A 21,236-nucleotide genomic window follows, 5' to 3' on the forward strand; every position below is an offset into this window, starting at 1 on the left:
TTGGGCCACTTACTAATTATGGACCACGTGAAATGACTTTCGCGGGGCATATATTTACCTTGTCGTGTCAGTAAACAGACCAGCACGAAACGGCAATGTTCTGAATGTAGCTTGAGCTTCAGTGCCAATCAGGAGTAACTTCGCCAATTATAACCTCGAAGACGATTCAGCTGGATCCGAAAAAGTCGAGATGGTCGTGCTGCAATGTCGTCTGGTCCCTTCCAGCTATCCTTGCCTTCATCGGTGGAGAAACCTGTTCCGTGGCCTGTTGAGCTGAAGAGCTGGAGACAGCGAAGAACTTGAAATTGCTGACTATGTATATTCCGCAGATGATGAGGTCTAAAGAAGCTGTCATGCCATTCGCACGTGGCTAGCAGTACTACTGCAAGCTAGGCTGATAGTGTCGCCTCACAAAGTTACCGTCTTCTCCTGCAATGGAACACAGCTTGACACCCTCTCTTGCGCGTCATTGCTATAATGTCAAAGCTCTTTGACCTGCCGGTCGAACTGCTGCAGCTTATCGTGGATCATCAGGAATCTCAGAGCGACATCAACGCCTTCATCAGAACCTGTCGCTATCTTTACGACACCTTTAATGAGTATCTTTACCGATATAACTTGAGATATGGCGAGCGCTCAGCAATGTTTTATGCAGCTCAGCGCGATATCGCTGCGACAGCAGCAAACTCCATGGGGGCAGGACCATATACTGAGCTGAGGAACATCACCAGAGAAACGCCGTTAATGATAGCTGCTAGACGAGGCCACCAGCGTGTATTGAAACACCTAATCTCATTTGCAGATCAGGGGATTGAGCTCGAGGCGCGGAACGAAGTGGGCCATACCCCTCTGGCGATGGCGGGCGTGCTTTGGGCAAACGGCAACAGCCAAGTTATTACTCGAAAAGGGCGTCGACCTTGAAGCCGAGGACGAAGAGGCAAAGACTCCTTTGATTTTGGCTGCACTGAATTATCACCACGGGACTGTCAAACTTCTTCTTGAGCATGGGGCGGCTGTGGACACAAAGGACTTATATGGTCGGACGGCACTCACTTGGGCTGCTGAGCACGGGGAACTCGACACCGTGGATCTACTGCTAGAAAAGGGTTCACTCGTGGACTCCAGGACTGTCAACCAGAGTACCCCGCTCATTCTTGCTGCAAGTCGTGGACATGATACCGTGGTTAAGAGACTACTCGAGGCCGGAGCAGACCCGAACGCTAGCAGCATCAGCGGATGGACTGTGCTGCATCATGCAGCCTTCTATTACCTCAAAGATTCAGTGATTAGTCTCTTGTTAGAGGCGGGCAGTGATCCTAGGGCGACAATCTCTAATGAGCAACCCCCGGGTCGAACGCCAGCAGAACTTGCACTCACAGCCGTACGGATTACGGGCGACAAGTCTGTGGGGTACAATATTCTCCTGGAGGCTGCTAAAAACGGGTATCAGGGGAGAGCGAGTATCCTGGGATGAGCACGGCCTCTCATTTGGTCAGTCATCGTTAGATGGCCTTTTTTCGGGCCATCGGAAATTTGGGGTATTGGCAGCAACGTCAGGCGCACCGCTGTGCGACACGGGATGAACCCGAGTCTGGAGTCACAATATGAGAGGCTCTGCGTCATGTCTTGATATCTACAATTGGAGCACCAACTTGAAAGATTGAAGCGCATTGAAGCCAAGTCATAGTTTGCGGAGTACAGATGGACGATCTGATCTGCATGTTTTGCTAGCCTTCCTGCATGAGCAGACTACAACGTCCAAAAACCGATTTTGGGAGAAAAATGGTCATTAGATTTATTCTGGGGATTTGCATACCTCTATTATTATATGTAATGATGTTAAAGAAAGAATAAAAGCGTAGCAAATCCGATTTATCTGATGGTTGGTTTGCGGTATGAAACGGCAAAATCAGATTGTAGGCCCCGGCGCCGCGGTAAACGTCGCGTGCACCTCTAGAACTTCTCTCAAGCGATCACCTGCCAACGCCCTTTTGTTCCCCGCTGACTTGCCCCAAACCGCATGAAGATTTGGCTCTAGAAACCTCCTCAAGCCGGTGTCATGGACAAGCACGGCCGCGATGAGTCGCCCTCCGGGCTGTCGGATATTGTCGAGCGTGACGGCATAATGGGGACCGGCATCACTGTACTTCCCCTCCCCTCGCCACTGATACTCTCATAAGAACTAATCGTGATGCGAAATGCAGTCTCGGCATATTGAGGCCTTTGGGCGGAAAGTCACATCAACTGCTGGGCACTTGATGGCACCCTCCGGCGACCCGAGCAACAGCACTACTCACTACCAAAACGCCATGGTAGACATCCACCGCGAGCTCCGACGCCCCGGAACACAGCGCAAAGTCTTCGCCCTGGCTCAAACGACCCCGACCGACCTCGTTCGATCGAAGCTGTCGACCTCCGAAATCCAATCCCGCGCCCTCTCCTCCCTCCCCGACGAGCTCCTTCTGAACATCCCCGACGACTCCAGCAGCTACTCCCTGTTCCAAGGCTTCCAGGCTACGCAAGATGACCAAGAATATAGAAAGACCCACCGCCGGGGAAGATCCAAGAGCAAGAAACTTCTGAAAGATAAAGATGGCGATACCGGCGCGCTGCCGTCGACGCTGCCCGATCTGAAGAAGGAGCGGGATCTGCTGAATCGGCGGATGGAACTGATGGGTGTTCGGAAAAATATGTGCAGCTCGGAAATCCTTGATATTGATAACAAGATCGCGAACTTTCATAGAATGCGCCAGATCGTCTTGGACCGGTTGGCCGGGTTAGAGGCGGAGGAGGCGGAGCTTGAGCATGAGGGTAGGTCAGTTTCTAGGGTTTCGAATAAGGCTAACCCACACAGTCAACGAGATCGACAGTAAACTAGAGGATATGGAAGAAGAAGAGGCCGCGCAGGCCGCGCAAACCGCACAAAACAATACACCTGGCGAGTCGGAGGCAAACGAGGAGCCTGCGTCTTCAGAAGATCCAGCCATGGATGCGTCGTTTATGTCGGAATCAATATATCAGAAACTGCCTTCACCGCGAAGCTTACGACACCGATCGCACCGTATGTGATTCAACCCAGGTGGGGATCGTAGCTAACAACAATAGGGAAGCGGTCGATGCCGGTTCTGCACGAACACTTCGCGCCTGGCTCGGAGATCAAGGAGATGCAGGCGCATACCGACGTCGTCACGGCGATTGACCTTGACTACCCCTTCGGAACTATGATTACGGCCGCGCTGGACGACACGGTTCGGGTTTGGGATCTCAATATCGGTCGCTGTGTAGGATTCTTGGAAGGGCACAACGCCTCTGTTCGGTGTCTTCAAATTGAAGACAACATTGTTGCGACTGGTTCGATGGATGCTTCAGTCAAGCTCTGGGACTTGAGCCGTGCGCGAACCTCCCATAAAGACAACCGCGTGAACAAGGACGAAGATGACGACGTCCCGGTTTCGCCCTCGACAAGCTTGGAAGACTGCCATGTCTACTCTCTAGACGCCCACGTAGGCGAAGTGACAGCATTGCATTTCAAGGGAAATACATTGGTATCAGGATCCGCCGATAAGACACTGCGACAATGGGACTTGGTCAAAGGCCGCTGCGTGCAAACCCTGGATGTTCTCTGGGCAGCTGCGCAAGCGTCTTCAATAGGAGGTGACTCGCAATGGCGGCCGTCGGGACGCATGCCGGATGCTGCGGCGGATTTTGTCGGAGCCGTGCAATGCTTTGATGCGGCTCTCGCTTGCGGTACTGCTGATGGCATGGTCCGGCTGTGGGATTTGCGTAGCGGACAGGTTCACCGAAGCCTTGTCGGACACACTGGTCCTGTTTCGTGCCTGCAGTTTGACGACGTGCACTTGGTGACGGGAAGTCTCGATCGCAGCATCAGGGTAAGTCTATCTATCTAGATTATCACTCGGATACTAACTTTCTAGATATGGGATCTTCGGATGGGATCAATATACGACGCCTACGGCTACGACAAACCGGTCACCAGCATGATGTTCGACACGAAGCGAATCGCAGCCGCCGCCGGGGAGAACGTCGTGAAGGTGTACGACAAGGCAGACGGTCACCACTGGGATTGCGGTGCCGGAGTCGGCGCAGACGAAACGGGACCAGGACCTGCGACTGTTGAGCGCGTCCGGCTCAAAGACGGCTTCATGATTGAAGGCCGCAGGGACGGAACAGTCGCGGCCTGGACTTGTTAACCGACGCAGTGTAACCATCCCCGTACATGCCATTGTTATGCCCAAGCCGGCGACTGTCTTTATATCTGCATCTGTATATTAACATCTTAAGATCTATTTTTGGAGTATGATAGAAGGCAATGGGATGGCTTTTCCGGTCGGGGTGTCAGTCGTTGTGACCGCATTATTCTCTGAAACGGGGGACAAGGTGCAATTTTCCATACATAGAGCAATAAATATTACATATATAGTACAATCAATCCCACGGAATTAAAATAGACGAGACGTTTGAACAACGAGTCGTAAGACGTCAGGGAGCCTCATTCATATAGAACCAGCCGCGCTTTTCCTGTTTGGGAATTCGTGTTTCCCCATACTTTCCACATTATTTCTTCGTTTGCAACACTTCATCTCTTGACGACGCAACACTCATTCCTTAAGCTCGATCTAAACGCGTCTCGATGGCTGCGCAATGAGGCGCTCTCTCAAATAGACGAAATACCGGTCGCCAATTGTATGTCTGCATGATCTGGCGCGTCCAGATCCCGCGCGCCGTGTCTTCGTCAGTCACTTAAGAGACGAACCAGACTGTTCTTTCAACGACGAACAAGATTGAGCTTTGCGAAATTGCGATTCGCTCTTTCGAGCCTGGTCTTCTTTATCTTTTTGTTCATCTTATATTCCAGCGCCGAACAAAGCGATCCGCGGAGTGGCGGCTGCCTTGTCTGGAACTGACCGGGGTCCTTTCACCATCCCACCATTGATCAGGTCGGTGTTACTCAAGTCGCAGTGCTACCACTTCTTTGCTGCATAATTACTTGAGTATTCCTTTTTGCGCCTGGTCCAGTTTCTCTTCCTGAACTTCTTTAACTATTCGCCTTATCTCGAGCTACGACTTGCTGCCTATCCCGACAATCTGCTTTGGTAGCAGTTGATGATCGCCTTCACTGTATGCGATCATCCTCTACAGCTTTCGATCCCGTTGCGCTAACAAGAGCAGGAATACCTATCCATCTAATTCGTTCTAGTGATGCCTAAGCGGGCTACCAACAGACGTGGGGGAGCTGTGGAAGTTTCCCCTCCACGCCGCTCTGCGAGGGTGAGCCCAAGCCTAGGAAGCTCCATCTTACCAAATATCCCCACCAAAACATCTTTCGCCTATGGCTCCTCAACGACGCCTATTCTCCCTCACATGCTTGCTGCGAAGCCATCAATGAACCTAGAGGAAACGGCCGACTCCATTGAAGACGCCGTTCAGATCGCCCGACAGCGAGAGCTGAGTGAATCGACAGACAATCCTCACTTGAGTGCAAGCTCGCGCAGGAGGACTCCTGTTGAGACCGGATCGCCTCGCAGAGCTCGACGACAGCCGACGCCTGATGAAGTGCAACTCCTCACCTCGCTGAATGAGGCTTCGTCTGCAACGCCTTCAACTCCTGTCCGTCACTCCTTCTCCTCGGGAACTAGTCCCCGGGACTCCTTTGCGCAGCAGCTTTACCCTTCTGCTATGGAACGAGAAGCGTTGCCAATTCAAGCAGAGATCCCGCTTGACCACAACCTGAACGGACTCGGACTGGACAATATGTCAGTTGTGTCGTATAATGTCGAGCGAGATATTCATGATGACGATCTCAAGCGGACACGCTCAAATATTACAGCACCGCCTCGTCGATTTTCTGGCCTTGCTTTTGGACACAGCACTATTATAGAGGAAGACGAGCCGTCTTATGCTTCGCGTCCGCAGTCTGATAAGTCAACCAGTGATGGCGTCCCGACAAGGACTACTATCCCAGATCGCTCCTACGAAGAGCCGCCACCTGAAAAGAAGCCAGAAAGTCCCCCGAGTCCTCCAAAAGCTCGGAGGGCACGAAAGTCACCACCAAAGGCTGAAAGCGCTCAACAAGAGCGAGGTCAGCGAGAGCAACCAAAGCCCAAAGATGGCCATCCTTTTTGGCTTCTGCAAGTACTTGTTGCTGCATTAGCGGTGCTCGCTTTTTATTCTTTCATGCCCAAGGGTGCAACTTACCCAGAAGGATCAACACCGATCCAATACAACAACAGCGAGCTTGATGGGCTCTCCAACCAGGTGGTCAATCTGGGAGCGCAGGTCTCTACGTTATCGAAAGATGTGAAATCTGTCAGAGCGGAGGTTAGCAGGATACCTGCCCCGACAACCATCTTCCAGTATCCGAACAAGAACCGTCAGGAAACCCTCAAGACGAACTTCCTCTCGATGGGCCACGGCGTGATTATCGATCCGTACATGACGAGCCCTTCAGCTGGTCGTCAGTTGACATGGTTCCAAGAGTCCTATTTCTGGCTCGCGGGTAATAAGCATCTCCGACCCCAGCCACCGCTTGCTGCATTGACGCCATGGGAGGACTTTGGCGAGTGCTGGTGCAGTGCGCCGCGCCAAGGCATGTCCCAGATTGGCATTATACTAGGTCGTCGCATCGTTCCTGAGGATGTGATTGTCGAGCATCTGCCGAAGACAGCGACGATTCGACCCGAAGTCGCACCCCAGGAGATGGAATTGTGGGCACGCTATCGATATATTGGCAAGAATGCCCGCCCATACAAATCGTCGTGGTCTTCGTGGATCCGAGGGTACCCAGAGAATATCGCAGGACAGGATGCTCTGGCCTCGGATAGAAAGGTAGTTCGCGGGCCTGTTATGGAGGCTCTACGACTGACATGGCGAGGAGAGCCGGATGAGGCATTTTCTGATGACAAGCTCCTCGGCGAGGACTTTTACCGCATTGGAAAGTGGACGTATGATATCCACGAAAAGACTCACATTCAGAGGTTCCCGGTGACGGCGCTGCTTGACTCGGATGAGCTCCGAGTTGACAAGGTTGTTTTCCGCGTGAAGTCGAACTGGGGGGCGAACGAGACATGCATTTACCGGCTGAAGCTGCATGGAAAGTTGTGATCACGAGCTATACGAGTCATGCTCTGTTCACCTTCACAAAGCTCGCTAGCTCGAGCAGCTGGCCATGATGGCGCCCAGTTCACGAAGTGCAGCCTCGCCCAAAATACTGACGCAAACGACGTCGCTCGGGCATAGCGCCTCGAACTTGACCATTTGCGCAGCCTACCACATAGGGAGTTTGGCGTTGGACGGCGATGCGAGATATCCCGGGTTGGTTTACTGGTTACTGGCTTTTGATTAGTTTATTTTTTCTATTTTTTATTTTTTATTTTAGCTTGTACATAGACTTGACTAGCCTATCTGCTTCATGCGTATGCACATAACTTGCGTGATCTATCCACTTCAATTTACCTGATTTATCAAATCTCTGATATCAACTCGAATCAAACTCCGGGTTCACCCACGACGGCATCGGCGCCTTTGCCCGCAAAACAGCGCCATACCACTGCAATCCCGCGAAGAGCATTGTCCCAGGGGCGATGACGATGAGAGCCTGCGTCGTGAACGTCCACGTCCAGCCTACGGAGTCTACCCAGGGCGTTATGAAGAACTGTATTCCAACACGTTAGCTAGCTGGTCTTTTCCGTCTCATCTAAGTAGATAGGTTTCTGGTAGGTAGGCAGGGAAGTTCAGGGGAAATGGGGAGGGGACGACATACAGGATTAACAAAAGCACTCAGATTCAAGAATACCGCGTAGAATATCACAACGCTTGTCGATTGCAGTGGGTAGCTGTCGATTATGTAGCTTGAGGTTACGGTGTTGCCGATTTGGATTCCTGCGGCGACTGGTACCACCATACCGCTTGTTAGTCTATGCAAAAGTATATTGAGGTGTCCCTGAGATGGGATAAGGTAGGGTAAGGAAAGGACAGGGTTGTGGTGGTTGTAGTGGGGAGTGGAGGGGAGGTGAGGAACATACATAGGGAGAAAGCAACCTGGCCCACCATCCAGTGGTAGGACTTGTCTATACTGACCCCGAAGACGATGAGGCCGACTATCCATTCATCACCATGTCAGTCACTCAATTCAAACCTCTCACAGCCCAACCATTCAAAAGTATCCAGAAAAGAAGAAAAAAACATACCAGCAGTAAGAATTATAGCCGGATAAGCCAACCAAACCCTCATCTCCGCAACCCTAACCCCCTCATTCCCCGATCTTTTCGCGAGTCTCCCAACAATAGCGTCACTCAACCTCCCTGAACACCCCACCTCTGAAACAACAGTGCCCAGCAACAGTCCCAAAAACAACAACCCCTGAGTCTCCGGCGCATACTCCGGGTACGCGGCCGGCACCATTGTTATCACGCTTAGGACCCACCAGTACCATAGAAACGAGTAGCCGAGTACAGTTATGGGTATCGTGGGGAGGCTGAATGTGTATAGGAATTGGAGGGTTGTTGTGTATATGTGGCGTGGGGGGAGGGAGGGGATTCGGCGAATGTTTAGGAAGGGGAGGGATTTTGTTCGGCGAGGTAGGTCTTCGGTTTCTTGTCGTTTCTCGTCTGGGTCGGTGGTCTCGTTGTTCGGTGAGGGTTGTTCGATATCACCATCTGATACTGAAGATGGGAATGAATATACCCTCGGCATTCTCGAAAGCATCAACGACCGCGGATACAGCGTCTCAGGCATGAAGAATAGTTCGAGGAGGAGGAGGGTCCCGAAGAGGATTGCGTTGTACCAGTTGATCCAGGCTGCGCTGACGAGGTTGAGGAAGCCGCCGACTAGGGCAATATCATTAGCATCCTCCTGCATTCCCTTCTTTGCTTAGAAGAGGAGCTGGAGAGGAAAGGAACATACAAATCGGCCCAACAAGCAGTCCCGCATCAAGAGCAAGCACCCAAAACCCTAGCTTCTGTCCACGCTCGTAATCGAAGAAGAGATCGTTCACTTGTAAGATGCACCACTCAATCAGCCCAGCTCTGATAAAGAGGGAGAAGGGACACAAACCAACAGCCAATCCCACACTCCCGCCCGGCGAAACACCCCACCCCTGAAAGAACCTAGCAGCCATATACCCGCCATAACTCCTCGCAACAGCTGCGCCCACCGTCGAAACAAGCGCAATTGTCGTCCCCGAGATAAACACGATTCGGCGTCCGTAGGTATCTGCTAGCGAGGACCAGAAGAGCGGGCCCAGTGCGAGGCCTAGGGCGGGGATTGCGACGGTCCAGTTTACCTCGTTGTAGGATATGCTGTATTGGGATTGGATTGTGGGAAAGGAGGGGACTGTCGTTGTTGTTAGGTAGGTGAAGAGGAAGTATCTACCGGTATCAGTGTTAGTATGTATATCTTGTAGGACATTGAGCTACACGACATGATATGGATGATGCAAAGTCTCAACCCAGTTTAGGACGAAGGTAGGTAGGTAGGAGGACATACTTCAACATAACAATCCCCAAAATAGTATGTTTCTGCAGCCGTGACCAGTTCAGCGGGTCGAGGGGGTCGGCCGTGGACTGGGGATGCACCCGGATGCCATTCTGCTCGACGGGGAGGGTCTCAGCCGAGAGGCCCTTTTCTTGCTCTTGGCCGTGGTCCATCTCTTTCTTGGTCTTGGTGGTTGAGGACATGGTTTAGTTAGGTCTAGGAATGGAATATAGAAGAAAAGTAGATAGATAGTCATTGTATAAGTATATGTATGCGCCATGATGTTCAGTCCGACTGATTGATGAAGGCTATGGCCACAGCAGATACCGTACGATCTAATGACGACGCAAGAGGCTATCTCTCTCTTATCGCGAGGAAGAAGCGCTTCAGGATTGGACTGGATTAGGGCAGGCTTACTGTTTGTTCAACATGCATAAAGTACAATACTAGTATAGGACTGATAAGAATTATTCATGCCTTGACAAATCACAGCCCAGTATATGTATGTATACAAAGTTAACAAAATTCTATACTCCTCAGAACCTCAAAACTCTATGAATCTACACCCCCCACCTCATATGACAAGAAACCAAGAGACCAACTCTCTGAACACTATCCTACATACTACCCGTTATCTATCCATCCACAATGCTCACTCCCGCCCTCGCCATCCTCCTCACTCTCCTCAAGACCTCCACGGCGAAACTGCTCTTCTCAACGCTAATCGTTTCAATTGCCATTATTCACGAAATGATTATAATATTAATCCACGATAAACACAACTATAGCTCCGATAACGACTACTGCCTCTCGCGCCAAACCGAAACCGGCAAGCCGAAAGCTGGAGTATACTTCAGAGCAGGGCAGATCTATACCGATTTGGGTCAATAGATTGAGAAGTTGAAGAGACGGAGTACACTGATAACGACCGATAAGATGAGGGATAAAGTCATGGAATGATGAGGGGCTCTTTTCATTTTATCGTTATTTTTTTTTTTCTCGAAGTTGGCGTACCGACAACGGAGTTTCTAGACTGCGCTACTACTGCAGTCTACTGCATGTTCGAGATGAACCACTTGGTGTATATAGTACCCTAAAGCAAGGCGGGATCGGACGAAAAAGAAAAGAAAAGCTGACTTGCTGGCTTTTGCGAGGGGCTTAAAGCGATGATGTTGTACATTAAGTAAGGACCTCATGAGAATACGAATTACTATAACTTTGTCATATCTCGCCTTGAGTTTTCTTTATCTCATACTGTACGCTTGCTAGCAAGATGTATACTTCGCTCAGCACCAGAGACCGAGACCGAGACAACCGGCCCTCGACCCCGACTGAGTATACATCTCTCCTGCCAAAGCCCACCAACGACAATGACGAGCCTCCGGCATTCTTCTCACAAAATGAGGCAGATGAAGTCTCGAGCAAGAGCAAAAAGGCCACTCTCTCGGAATTTCTTTACCTTTTCAAGACCTCGATTCCCGTAATCCTCGCCTATGCTCTCCAGAACAGTTTGCAAACTATATCCGTCCTGATCGTCGGCCGAATTTCTCCTGAGCACCTCGCAACAGCTGCATTCAGTTTGATGTTCGCCATGATTACGGCGTGGATGATTGCGTTGGGCGGGACAACTGCGCTTGATACGTTGGCTTCCTCGTCCTTTACGGGAGGGACCAAAAAGTATGATCTTGGCATTTTACTCCAAAGAGGATTCGTCGTGCTGGGAGGATTTTATATCCCTGTTGCGGTTCTTTGGGCGTGCTCGGAACGGGTGTTTTTGGCCCTGGGCCAAGGGGAGGGCATCTCGAAGGATAGCGCGCGTTTCTTGATGGCGTTGATCCCAGGAGGACTGGGGTATGTGTACTTTGAGTTGATGAAAAAGTTTTTGCAGGCGCAAGGTTTGTCCTCTTCTCTTCACCCGGTTGCGGTTGCTGATGATGCAGGTATCATGCGGCCGGGAACATACGTTCTCTTGATCATCTCGCCGCTCAATGCTCTGCTGAACTACCTCTTCATCTACACCTTCGACATGGGCTTGCCAGGCGCGCCAGTGGCACTTGGAATCTCATACTGGCTATCCTTCGCCCTTTTGGTCATGTACGCCCGCTTCATAGCCGGCTCTGAGTGCTGGGGCGGGTGGTCCAAGGAAGCGTTCCAGAACATGCGCACCTTCGCACGCCTTGCATTGCTTGGGGTCGTCCATGTTGGGACTGAATGGTGGGCATTCGAAATCGTCGCCCTTGCTGCCGGCCGCCTGGGAACTATTCCACTCGCCGCCCAAAGCGTTATCATGACCGCCGATCAAGTCCTCAACACAATCCCGTTTGGCGTAGGTGTTGCCACGTCGGCAAGGGTGGGTAATCTGCTTGGCTCAAGAGATGCAGGCGGCGCCGCGAGAGCAGCCAATACCGCTGCCTGGTTGAGCATGATTCTCGGCGGGGTGGTCCTGGCAGTTCTGATGGGGACAAGGGAGGATTTTGCAAAGATCTTCAACTCGGACGAGCGAGTCGTCAGTCTCACGGCTGACGTGCTGCCATATGTGGCGCTGTTCCAGATTGCTGATGGGCTGAACGGAAGCTGTGGGGGAAGTCTGCGAGGCATGGGACGGCAGCATGTCGGAGCGATGGTGAACCTGGTGAGTTACTACTGCGGTGCGTTGCCACTGGGGATCTGGCTAGCCTTCCATGGTTGGGGTCTCAAGGGATTGTGGGTTGGTCAGTGCATTGCATTGTACTTGGTCGGCGCTCTAGAGTGGGTGATTGTGGCTTTCAGCAACTGGGATAAGGAAGTCGGCAAGGCCTTTCGACGGATGGACGTCCATGAGCGGGTGGAACAGGGAATCTGACATCTGAGGTGCCACGACATAGACTAGACAAAGTAAATTCAAGATATTCGCCGATTCAGTTGATTTCTGTAGCTCAGACAGGAAGGCAAATGGAGAGGCCACTGACATTGTACGAGAAGCGTTACCAAGACCAATAGGCAGTATGTTGTAGTATATCTCCGGGGCTGCAGAAATTTGGGACATCGTCAGCGTCAGATTCGTACTCCGTGGTGGGAAGATAGAGAGACGTCAAACTTGGCAATGACATGGTTCCATAGATTCTGTCAAGATAAGGACAGTTAGTTCATGTCATTTGTGCGATAAGGGCCTGGACCCAGATCCCCACAACTGGGGATAGCTTCACTGAGGGTCTCCTCTCTTCCGGCCTTCCTATTTTGGAAATTGGCACATCATTGGATTCATTGGAACCGCGTTCAACGTCTGCTGTTGGGAACCCTGTACTATGTTATCGGATGCATTCTTATCAGCAGAATGGGCCAAGCTTATCCTCATTGATCTCCGTGGCATCTCCGGCCTCTTCTCCTCCCGTTGCTCTTTTCTGGAAGTTGGCGGGAGTGGGTGCAGACCCTTGCACAGCATGATGTATAGATCACGGTCTTATCTTGCGGGGAGGAGTCGATGCCTTGCCGGTGTAACTCAGGATATCGCCTCAATCGAGAAGGTCGGAGGAGAGAATGATGCCGTTATCGGTGCTCTTCTGTCTCATGGATAGTGTTAGCATACTCAGAAGTCAGCAAGCAATGGAGCGCGAATAGATCATGCGAGGTCTTATCCATTTGGTTCACCTAAGATCGACTGTTGCATGGTTGTGGAGGGTCTTGAGGGCGAAGTACATAAGTGAGGCATCCTTACTCTTCAGTCCCTCACCTTCAACCTCCCCCAGCTTCTTCACGTGCTTCCCACCCAGCATGTTTGCCTCAACCGTGAGCCTCCTCGCACTCTCAGCAGCGGTCTCTGCCCACGGCAACCACCAGACTCCCCTCACTGGACCCCTCCAGAAGCTGTGGTACAACACTCTTCCCGGCGACGGCGGCACTCAGGTAAGCTTACAGTTTATCACATTAACAATACCAATGCAAATACTAACTGCTCAGGCCGACTCCGTCTTCTCAGGAATTTCAACCTTCGGCCGTCTGCCCTACTTCCCCTGCCTCGCCAGCGAGGAAGAAAAATTCGACATTGCCTTCATCGGAGCACCCTTCGACACCGGCACCTCCTACAGACCAGGTGCCCGATTCGGACCCAGCGGTATCAGGCAAGGTTCTCGCCGCCTCAATCTCTAGTATGTTTTACGTTGTGAGCTGTGCTTACCGGTCAAGGCTCACGCAAGCTTGCTTTTAGTGGTGGGTACAATGTGCCCCTTGAGGCGAACCCCTTTAGCAATGAGTTGAGAGTCTTGGACTGTGGTGATATCCCTGTTACCTCGTGAGTCTCCCTGGCTTATTTCCTTTGATGAAGAGTGTGTTGACAACACAGGTACGACAACAAATGGGCCATCCAACAAATCGAAGAAGGGCACAACAGCCTCCTCATGCGCAAACCCTTCACCTCCGCACATGAACCCGGCATCTCTCGCGCCGGCAAGACCCTCCCCCGCATCATCACTCTAGGAGGAGACCACACCATCACCCTGCCCCTGCTGCGCAGCATCAACAGGGCATATGGGCCCGTCACGGTCATCCACTTCGACAGCCACCTGGACACCTGGAAGCCCAAGGTCTTTGGCGGGTCTCCCAGCGACGTTGCGGCTATCAACCACGGAACATACTTCTACCATGCTGCTATGGAGGGTCTGCTTAAGAACGACACGAACATTCACGCTGGTATTCGCACGACTTTGTCGGGGCCTTCGGACTATGAGAATGACGGGTACGTCGGGTTTGAGATTGTTGAGGCGCGTGAGATCGATACGATTGGGACGGATGGGATCATTAAGAGGATTCGAGAGAGAGTCGGTACGGAGAATCCTGTTTACCTCTCTATTGATATCGACAGCATTGATCCCGCTTTTGCGCCGGGTACCGGCACACCCGAGACGGGGGGCTGGTCGACGCGTGAAATTCGCACGATCATCCGTGGCTTGGACGGGTTGAACTTGATCAGTGCCGATATTGTAGAGGTTGCGCCGGCATACGATACGAATGCGGAGTTGACGACGATGGCTGCTGCCGATGTGTTGTATGAAGTGTTGACGATTATGACGAAGAAGGGGCCGTTGACCGTGGAGGCAAATGAGGATCTGTAGATAGATGTCATCGGAGGATTTTGGAAAATGTTTGGGAGGATACTTCGGCTTGTCATCTAGTTTGACGGACTCATGATTGACAGTTTGAGAATGATTATGTTTCTGCAAGTAATGTTCCCACATGGGGATTCCCACCAATAGTGCGCTTTGCTGGAACAAGGGTGTATAAATCTCTGAGGTGTTCTTTCGATGTTCGTAAAGAGAGTAATTATTGCCGACGTGAATCATGCCTTACGAGATTTCGCCCCATTTTAGGGTCTTTTTAGAGTGGCTATCCCAGAAGTTGCACCAATGGCAAGTATAAACCTGTAGTTAAGGCTGCGTGGTAAGAATGTATAAGCGACAGCGCTGCTATACTACTCTGCATGGGCATGGAGATTTCAGAGGAGAAAGATGCACTCTTCGCTCAATGTGAGCCAGAGAGATATAAAAGCAGCTTCATCCCATGCCATTTATCCATTCTCCTAATCATCGAAACAACCCAACCAAGCCCAACCCAAGCCACCACGATCAATAGATCAAAATGAAGCTCAACCTCAAGTCTCTCCTCCCTCTCCTCCTCACAGCCCCAGCCCCAACCCTAGCAGCCGACTGCACCGCCCCAAACCAGCAAGTCTTCAGCCAAGCGGCAGTTGAAATGATGTGGTCGATCCGCGCCTGGCTGTGCCCGAATGCCTGGTGGCAGTATATCGTCGCGTACCCGGACGGCGCATGGTGCGATGCAGGCGGTGGAATCGCGAGCGCGTTTTATGGCTCCTGGACTATTCAGGGGATGCAGAGTGAGCAGCAGTGTTGGGTTTGTCTTGTCTCCCTTTCCATTACCGTCTTCGTGTGATTTGGTCTGAGGAACTTGAGGACTGATTACTCAATTGGATGGGGTAGGACATAACCGAAGAAATCATAAACCAATGCATGTGGTATGACTTCGCGAGCACGAGTTACAACGGCGGCTCATGGACGTACGGAGGTATCTATGCAGGTGGGTGGTTCTGGGTGGATAACTCGCGGAGCTGTGTGCATCCAGTTAAGCGTGATGGAGGTTCTGAGGAAGTTGACTGGGAGAGACTGGGACTGAATTTTACCCTTGCTGATGGGTCGACTGGGCATGTCGATGCTAAGGTCTGGTTGGATCTTAGTGGGGAGGAGGCGGTTGTTGTCAAGGAGGAGAAGTACTGAGGACAGAGTACTAGGCTGCGGATGTCAGTTCCAGATATCCGTTGGCTTGGAACAAAACAGCAGGAGCAACCCATGCAGTTCAGACCAGACCAACGTCAGGATGACTTTCTGGACAGGGTTCGATGAATTGATCATGACTTCAGACTTGCAGAGTTACGCGCTATATTCGTTATATTCTATTACTTAATATCATCTATTCTTTCTCCTCGAGACCAGACACATGGCAGAGCCAATTCCCAGCAATACTCCTACCCCAAAACCTCAACCCCGAGGCAAAACATACCTCCTCGGAAGCGACATGTACCAAAACGCCGAGATCGAAGCCGGAACCGATTGCTACCTAGTGTACTTCGATAGGATACAGAACCTAATAGAGAGTCTCCGAGGCCTGCTACCAAACGCGTCGAGAAACCATTTGGGCCCGGAAGTCGACGGTATCCGTCTACCATATAAACTACTCCGGCTCGTCGTGAAGCAAGACGACTCTGGCGCGGAGACCCTGAGCGTCATCTCGCAAAGAAACGAGACACGGCAGTCAACGCCAATGAAGTACAGAGCGCCAACTGACGAGGAGAGCGCACGGTTTTACGAATGGTTGCTGGTGGTTCATCGAGTTGACGAGACTATGGACTCTCTGGAGAAGGCGCAACGGCTGTATCGCATCTCGCAGGGATTTGGGAACACGGCCTGGTTCGCGGCATATATTGACCAGGCTCTGTCTTTGCAACGGAGGAACGCCTTCTGGAAGCAGTCGTGCCGCCAGATTGTGGATACTCTTAATTTTGCGGAGGACGCGAAAGCTGTCAAGCTTTACCACGACGCCTCGATTATTGTCAGCGGACAGCTCGATTGGTACACCGGCGATGACTGGGCTTATATGTGGGTGTCGGTTAGTGAAAAGACAACGCAGCATTTGAGACGACTCCGCGTGCGGCGCCGAGTCGCTATGGAAGCTATGATCAAGGCGGCCAGGGCTATCCACGATGCGATTGTTGGATGGGCACGAAAACATGATGTCTTGTCAGAGTATAGATCAGACCCATGTCTTTGGAGGCTGCTCGACTTGGTTGACTCTGACTCGCCCATCGGACCTCGCGTAGGCGAATATCCGGATGTACACAAGCCTCCAGCTTCCACAAAGCCCGTCTCCATCCGTGAACTGGAAGAAGCAATGGCACATGCACGGAACTTGAAGGCTTTCGAGCATCATACAATTATAGATTTGGATTACGCATTCCGTCAGCTGCTCGAACACTACCAACGGAGCGGATTGCTGCTCGACAACCGCAACGAGTATCCGTTCACCACGAATATCGCGTGTGACTTGAAGGAAGTCGTATCACTACTTCTCGATGCCCCTCCTGCCCCTGCCGCTGCTCCTGCCGCGGCAACTGCGGCCTAGACCTGGAGATCGCTGCGTTGGCATGTTGTTGTTAGTTAGATGTAGGTATATAGCAATCGAAGTACAGCATCATCTCCCAACTTATCCTAAATACCGCTTCAGCAAGAGCCAAAGCCTTCAGGGCCAAGATACGGATTACTCTAATTGGCCTACCTACTTCCTCCGGGCCTGGATACCTTACTAAGACTCAAGGACTTACTGGTATTCATGATCGAATAGTACTGTATCCATCATCTCACTCCCCCTTCACGCCGACGCACCGACGCATATCTGCTGGTATTACCAGAAGAACAGCCAGCCCACAAGAGATAGGAAAGCAAACCCTTCCTGAGATCGATTGAAAGTGAAGAGGATTGAATTCGTTCAAGAAATACATGTTCTGATTGCCTCGCAGCTATGTATACAATACAATATATATCTACCTACAATGGAAGGTTGCCATGACCACCGACCCGTCTACGGCTTCGCTTCCATTTTGTGCTCGATGGAGGTACATAGGGCTAGATAGATAGATCAATTCTCCCTACCTAATCCTCTCTCGGGGCTGGAGCTGGGTAGGCGGGCCATATCATGTTAATTATCATCTACCTGATTGTGTTGGATGTGTAGGGTATCAAATAAGCCAGCCCAAATGACTACTGTAGTCCGCAATTTGCGTTTGTAGCCTGCTTGTGTGTCTATACGTGGGTAGTCATTTATTTACGCTCTTTTTGTTCGTTAGGTAGTCCACCTGCATCTATATCTGGATATAGTCGTTCTCTTTCTGTCCCTCGCTCTCTCGTATCGTACGGCGGGCGCCTCGTCTATCCTTGGTGGCAGTTGTGTAAGGCTCTGGAATGGCGATTGATCCAATAATACAATAAGTGTCTTCGGCTCTGCGAAGTATGTAGAGATATTGTGGTACCTCTGCTCGATATTTTGCCTAGGCCTGAGTCGAGATACCAGTCTCATCCTTGATCAATGTCACCGCTTGAATTCGAACCGGAAGGTTAACTGAGGGAGGGTATGGTATGTTTGTAAGTGTGAATTGACCGAGATCTCAACTACTAAATATCATCACCTACTATGTACCTATCTTGGTACCGGAGACACATTTCAGCCCCTCTGAAATCTAATCGGCGACGCGAGTTGCCGATGTTGGCATCGCTGATCATCAGATCACCTAGGTTGGGAAGGTGTTATACGCACCCAGGAGAGGAGCTTGTCTGCCTAACGGACTGGTGGTTCCTTACCTCGAAATTCCTAAAAAGAAGACCAGCAGCGTATCACCCCAGTGCAAAGCGAGGACCGAGGATCTTATCTGCCGTTAGTACTAGTCAGGCAAGTCCAGGTTGCGGACATCAATGACTCGCTTGAGTAGTAACCTTGTTAGCCTTGCTATAGATTATGTATATCGGTGGAGGAATGGGGTTTATATGTGGATCGCCGTTCAATCCCATCAGCCTGGGAACGACGGTGCACGACGCACGTTTTCAGGACGTGCTCCGGTGGGCTGTGAGTTGCAGAACTTGGATGCCTAGAAACCACTCCTGCGCCCCTGTCGTAACTCGTGCGTGGTCTCTGGTGGACACTCGATTCAGGGCTGGAGTAGCATTGTCCGTATCCAGTCGGCGGACGATCTGGGGCCAATGCATACATTGTCGATTTTTGGCATGATGGCGGATAGATAGACTCAGCCGCGTCTTCGGAACTCCAATCCGCGCAAAGATATTTGATATAAGTGGAAAGAGAGAGCAAGATCCGCGCGCGTATCCGCCCGTGATAATACTCAATTCGCATCTTTACGCGCGATCGGCACCGAAGAACAGCTTTGGGCGGTCTAATCCGCAGCCCCGAACTATGAAAAACTGGAAACTAGACTCCGTGTGGACACTAGAAGGTATGGAAATCGGGGCATGGGAATTGCACCGAAACCTAACTTGATTTTCGGTACTAGCGTACCACGATGTCGAGTTTCCTGCATGGGAGAAGATCAGCCGTCCGCCGCGTGGAGGTTAGTAACTAGGTTCCGGAGCTCCTCCGCTGGGTCAGGAGTTTTGAGGTTGAATCTTGCTTGTCATGAAACTCGTATGGCTTTTATGAAGTTTGAACGACGAAGTATCAAGTCGTCAAAGAGATGAAACAAAGCACTGTCAAAACAGAAACCGTGAATTGGATCGGACGATCGGTATGTTCTTAAGCAGCTGCACTTGTGGCGAGCTGAGCTCTGACAGCTTGCTCCGTGATCTGGATATTTTGATCGGCTTGGAGTGCCTCGTGTGAGACTAGTGGAGTAGGGTCTCGAGTCTCGGCGTTCAACCGTTTTTACGGACTCGACACGAACGCGCTAAGGTTTCCTGCATCCATGGATGACGAACGCCTCTGAAGAAATATTCATCTCGTCGAGTCGTCGGTCTCATCTTGCTTCGGGTTCTGGGCGAGTCATTTTATTCTCCTTCTTGGTCGTTCTCCGGAGGATCTTGCTTCCTTCAGGATGAATACTGAATAAGATAAGCGGAGTATTATCAGCACTGCGGCCCAGGGATGAGCGAAGAATTTCCCCTTTCGTGTCTTGGTCGGGGATCGACAACTTGACCACTCATTCACAAGACGGTTGGCCGAGAATTCTCTATTCGCCTTCTTTAATTGGAAGTAGCAGGAAGACAATGCAGTGACCGCTGTGATGCACTGTCATCTGGGTGGGCTATTGCCCTTGTGAAATTCAAGGTCCAGGGCTCAAAGTCGATTTCTGGTTCAACGTCTTGGTTCGGGTGACGAATTGCCACGATCGGGACGCCGAGTCCACGAGACGATCGATGAATATATTGACTATAATCCAATACCATGGCGGATGTGGGATTATGACGGGCGAGCACAACATCCATGAACCATGCTAGTGTGGCCCGCAAGGGTGGTGCTCTAGCCTCTTGTCACCGTGCTCAAAGCCTCAGCGGCCCTGGATCGGGTTCGCATAAGAATTGCTTCCGCAGAGGTCCACATCTTTAATTATTCTTGTCCGGTTGATCGATGCCTTCTCCAAGTAACAATTGCGAGTTCACCGCTGGATGGGCGAAGGGAACTTGTAGTCTAAACTGAGCGGGCTGACGGTGAGTTTGAGTCTGAGGAAAGTCAAATGCTGATAATCCGGCAGAGTGCCGCCCTGGAGAGTCAAGACTGTGACTGTGATCCGACGAGCGTCGACAGCAGCTGTGTTGGCGACCCGCAGCAGCAGAGGTGGCACGATCGCTCAAGCTTCAGGCGGGACAGAGGTCTGGGCGCGCGGGTTGGGCTTGAATCCTTGAGAAACGTGACGGCGGTCCTCATTTCGCTCGCTCATTTATCTGTAACACGCCGGCGCTGTCAGTTTTTGGAGTTCTTTCTTTCTTTGTCAGGGTGGCCGCTGCGGTGGAAGGAGCTTAAGTCGACAGTTCGCGCGGGATGGGGATGGGTTTGTGGCTGGAGCGTTGGAGGAAATTAGGTCTGTTTCACCTGCCTGCATCCGATCTAGGCCTGAGTATACAGGAGTATGAATTATGAACAGCAAGTACTTTGGAGTACTTTGTAGAGAAGCGACTGTATGCAAGACGTTGCGATATATCGATATTTGGCCTATCGAATAATTGGGGGACGCGAATAATTGGAGAGTCAATTCTCCGAAGGCAATGAAAGCGAGCCTTGGTTGGAAAAAGGCCGCCCTCTGGTTCCCCAATTTCCTGGAGGGAACCGTGGGACACTCCGGTTCAGGCCGTGCGGAGAGTGTGAAGGCAGACAGTAGATACTCCAGAATGACGAGGTTATGAGTGAAGCCCAGTTATACTGGAGAGTATTCACCTGCATACTTGATTCTAAAGTTACCGAAGAATCCGAGAACAAGAACTGTTGGAGTAGATATTAGCTGACAAGAATAAGAAAGGAAACAATGTCCGATTCAAAAGCAGCCGGCGGACTCGGGCAGCATGCTGGAATGATGAGATGTGCTCTTTGTACTCTGGACCATGTCTGTAGAGCCGAATATTAGGAATAATGTATACTCTGTCTACTCTGGACCAGCAGTGGAGAGGCTGGTGTCAACTCCCATGGCCCGGCCAGCTAATTAACTT

General features: G+C 51.2%; 8 protein-coding genes across 8 annotated transcripts; 7 read left to right on the forward strand and 1 right to left on the reverse strand.

The window, feature by feature from the left end:
* Positions 1-477: 477 nt before the first annotated feature.
* BDV17DRAFT_289325 (ankyrin repeat domain-containing protein) lies at positions 478-1,474 on the forward strand (the record flags this gene model as incomplete). The annotated part of the gene is made up of 2 exons (XM_073761637.1): positions 478-834; positions 908-1,474. 2 exons carry the CDS (start codon positions 478-480, stop codon positions 1,472-1,474), a joined length of 924 nt encoding a protein of 307 aa, XP_073617731.1.
* Positions 1,475-1,976: 502 nt separating this feature from the next.
* Positions 1,977-4,443, forward strand: mdv1 (WD repeat-containing protein). Its single transcript, XM_073757226.1, has 5 exons — positions 1,977-2,143; positions 2,205-2,811; positions 2,855-3,061; positions 3,106-3,890; positions 3,936-4,443. Exons 1-5 carry the CDS (start codon positions 2,060-2,062, stop codon positions 4,209-4,211), a joined length of 1,959 nt encoding a protein of 652 aa, XP_073617732.1. The 5' UTR covers positions 1,977-2,059; the 3' UTR covers positions 4,212-4,443.
* Positions 4,444-4,602: 159 nt separating this feature from the next.
* On the forward strand, positions 4,603-7,445 carry BDV17DRAFT_257714 (uncharacterized protein). The gene is made up of 2 exons (XM_073757227.1): positions 4,603-5,139; positions 5,191-7,445. Exon 2 carries the CDS (start codon positions 5,221-5,223, stop codon positions 7,120-7,122), a length of 1,902 nt encoding a protein of 633 aa, XP_073617733.1. The 5' UTR covers positions 4,603-5,139; positions 5,191-5,220; the 3' UTR covers positions 7,123-7,445.
* Positions 7,310-9,695, reverse strand: BDV17DRAFT_297433 (putative MFS transporter; the record flags this gene model as incomplete). Its single annotated transcript, XM_073763492.1, has 7 exons — positions 7,310-7,672; positions 7,781-7,908; positions 8,043-8,117; positions 8,208-8,846; positions 8,923-9,012; positions 9,073-9,386; positions 9,505-9,695. The coding sequence occupies 7 exons, from the start codon at positions 9,693-9,695 to the stop codon at positions 7,496-7,498; spliced, it is 1,614 nt and encodes a 537-aa protein (XP_073617734.1). The 3' UTR covers positions 7,310-7,495.
* A 1,201-nt stretch (positions 9,696-10,896) lies between these two features.
* Positions 10,897-12,816, forward strand: BDV17DRAFT_257716 (MATE family efflux transporter). Its single transcript, XM_073757228.1, has 2 exons — positions 10,897-12,357; positions 12,441-12,816. Exon 1 carries the CDS (start codon positions 11,075-11,077, stop codon positions 12,332-12,334), a length of 1,260 nt encoding a protein of 419 aa, XP_073617735.1. The 5' UTR covers positions 10,897-11,074; the 3' UTR covers positions 12,335-12,357; positions 12,441-12,816.
* Positions 12,817-13,229: 413 nt separating this feature from the next.
* On the forward strand, positions 13,230-14,870 carry BDV17DRAFT_28046 (agmatinase). Its single transcript, XM_073759883.1, has 4 exons — positions 13,230-13,374; positions 13,429-13,616; positions 13,676-13,759; positions 13,811-14,870. The coding sequence occupies exons 1-4, from the start codon at positions 13,243-13,245 to the stop codon at positions 14,577-14,579; spliced, it is 1,173 nt and encodes a 390-aa protein (XP_073617736.1). The 5' UTR covers positions 13,230-13,242; the 3' UTR covers positions 14,580-14,870.
* An 85-nt stretch (positions 14,871-14,955) lies between these two features.
* Positions 14,956-15,897, forward strand: BDV17DRAFT_28052 (uncharacterized protein). Its single transcript, XM_073759894.1, has 2 exons — positions 14,956-15,375; positions 15,462-15,897. Exons 1-2 carry the CDS (start codon positions 15,103-15,105, stop codon positions 15,753-15,755), a joined length of 567 nt encoding a protein of 188 aa, XP_073617737.1. The 5' UTR covers positions 14,956-15,102; the 3' UTR covers positions 15,756-15,897.
* Positions 15,898-15,975: 78 nt separating this feature from the next.
* On the forward strand, positions 15,976-17,157 carry BDV17DRAFT_289332 (uncharacterized protein; the record flags this gene model as incomplete). Its single annotated transcript, XM_073761638.1, has 1 exon — positions 15,976-17,157. The coding sequence occupies one exon, from the start codon at positions 15,976-15,978 to the stop codon at positions 17,155-17,157; it is 1,182 nt and encodes a 393-aa protein (XP_073617738.1).
* Positions 17,158-21,236: the final 4,079 nt, after the last annotated feature.

The sequence above is a fragment of the Aspergillus undulatus genome (genome assembly GCF_047715775.1).
Source record: "Aspergillus undulatus strain CBS 261.88 unplaced genomic scaffold BDV17scaffold_12, whole genome shotgun sequence".
Lineage (NCBI taxonomy): Eukaryota > Fungi > Ascomycota > Eurotiomycetes > Eurotiales > Aspergillaceae > Aspergillus > Aspergillus undulatus.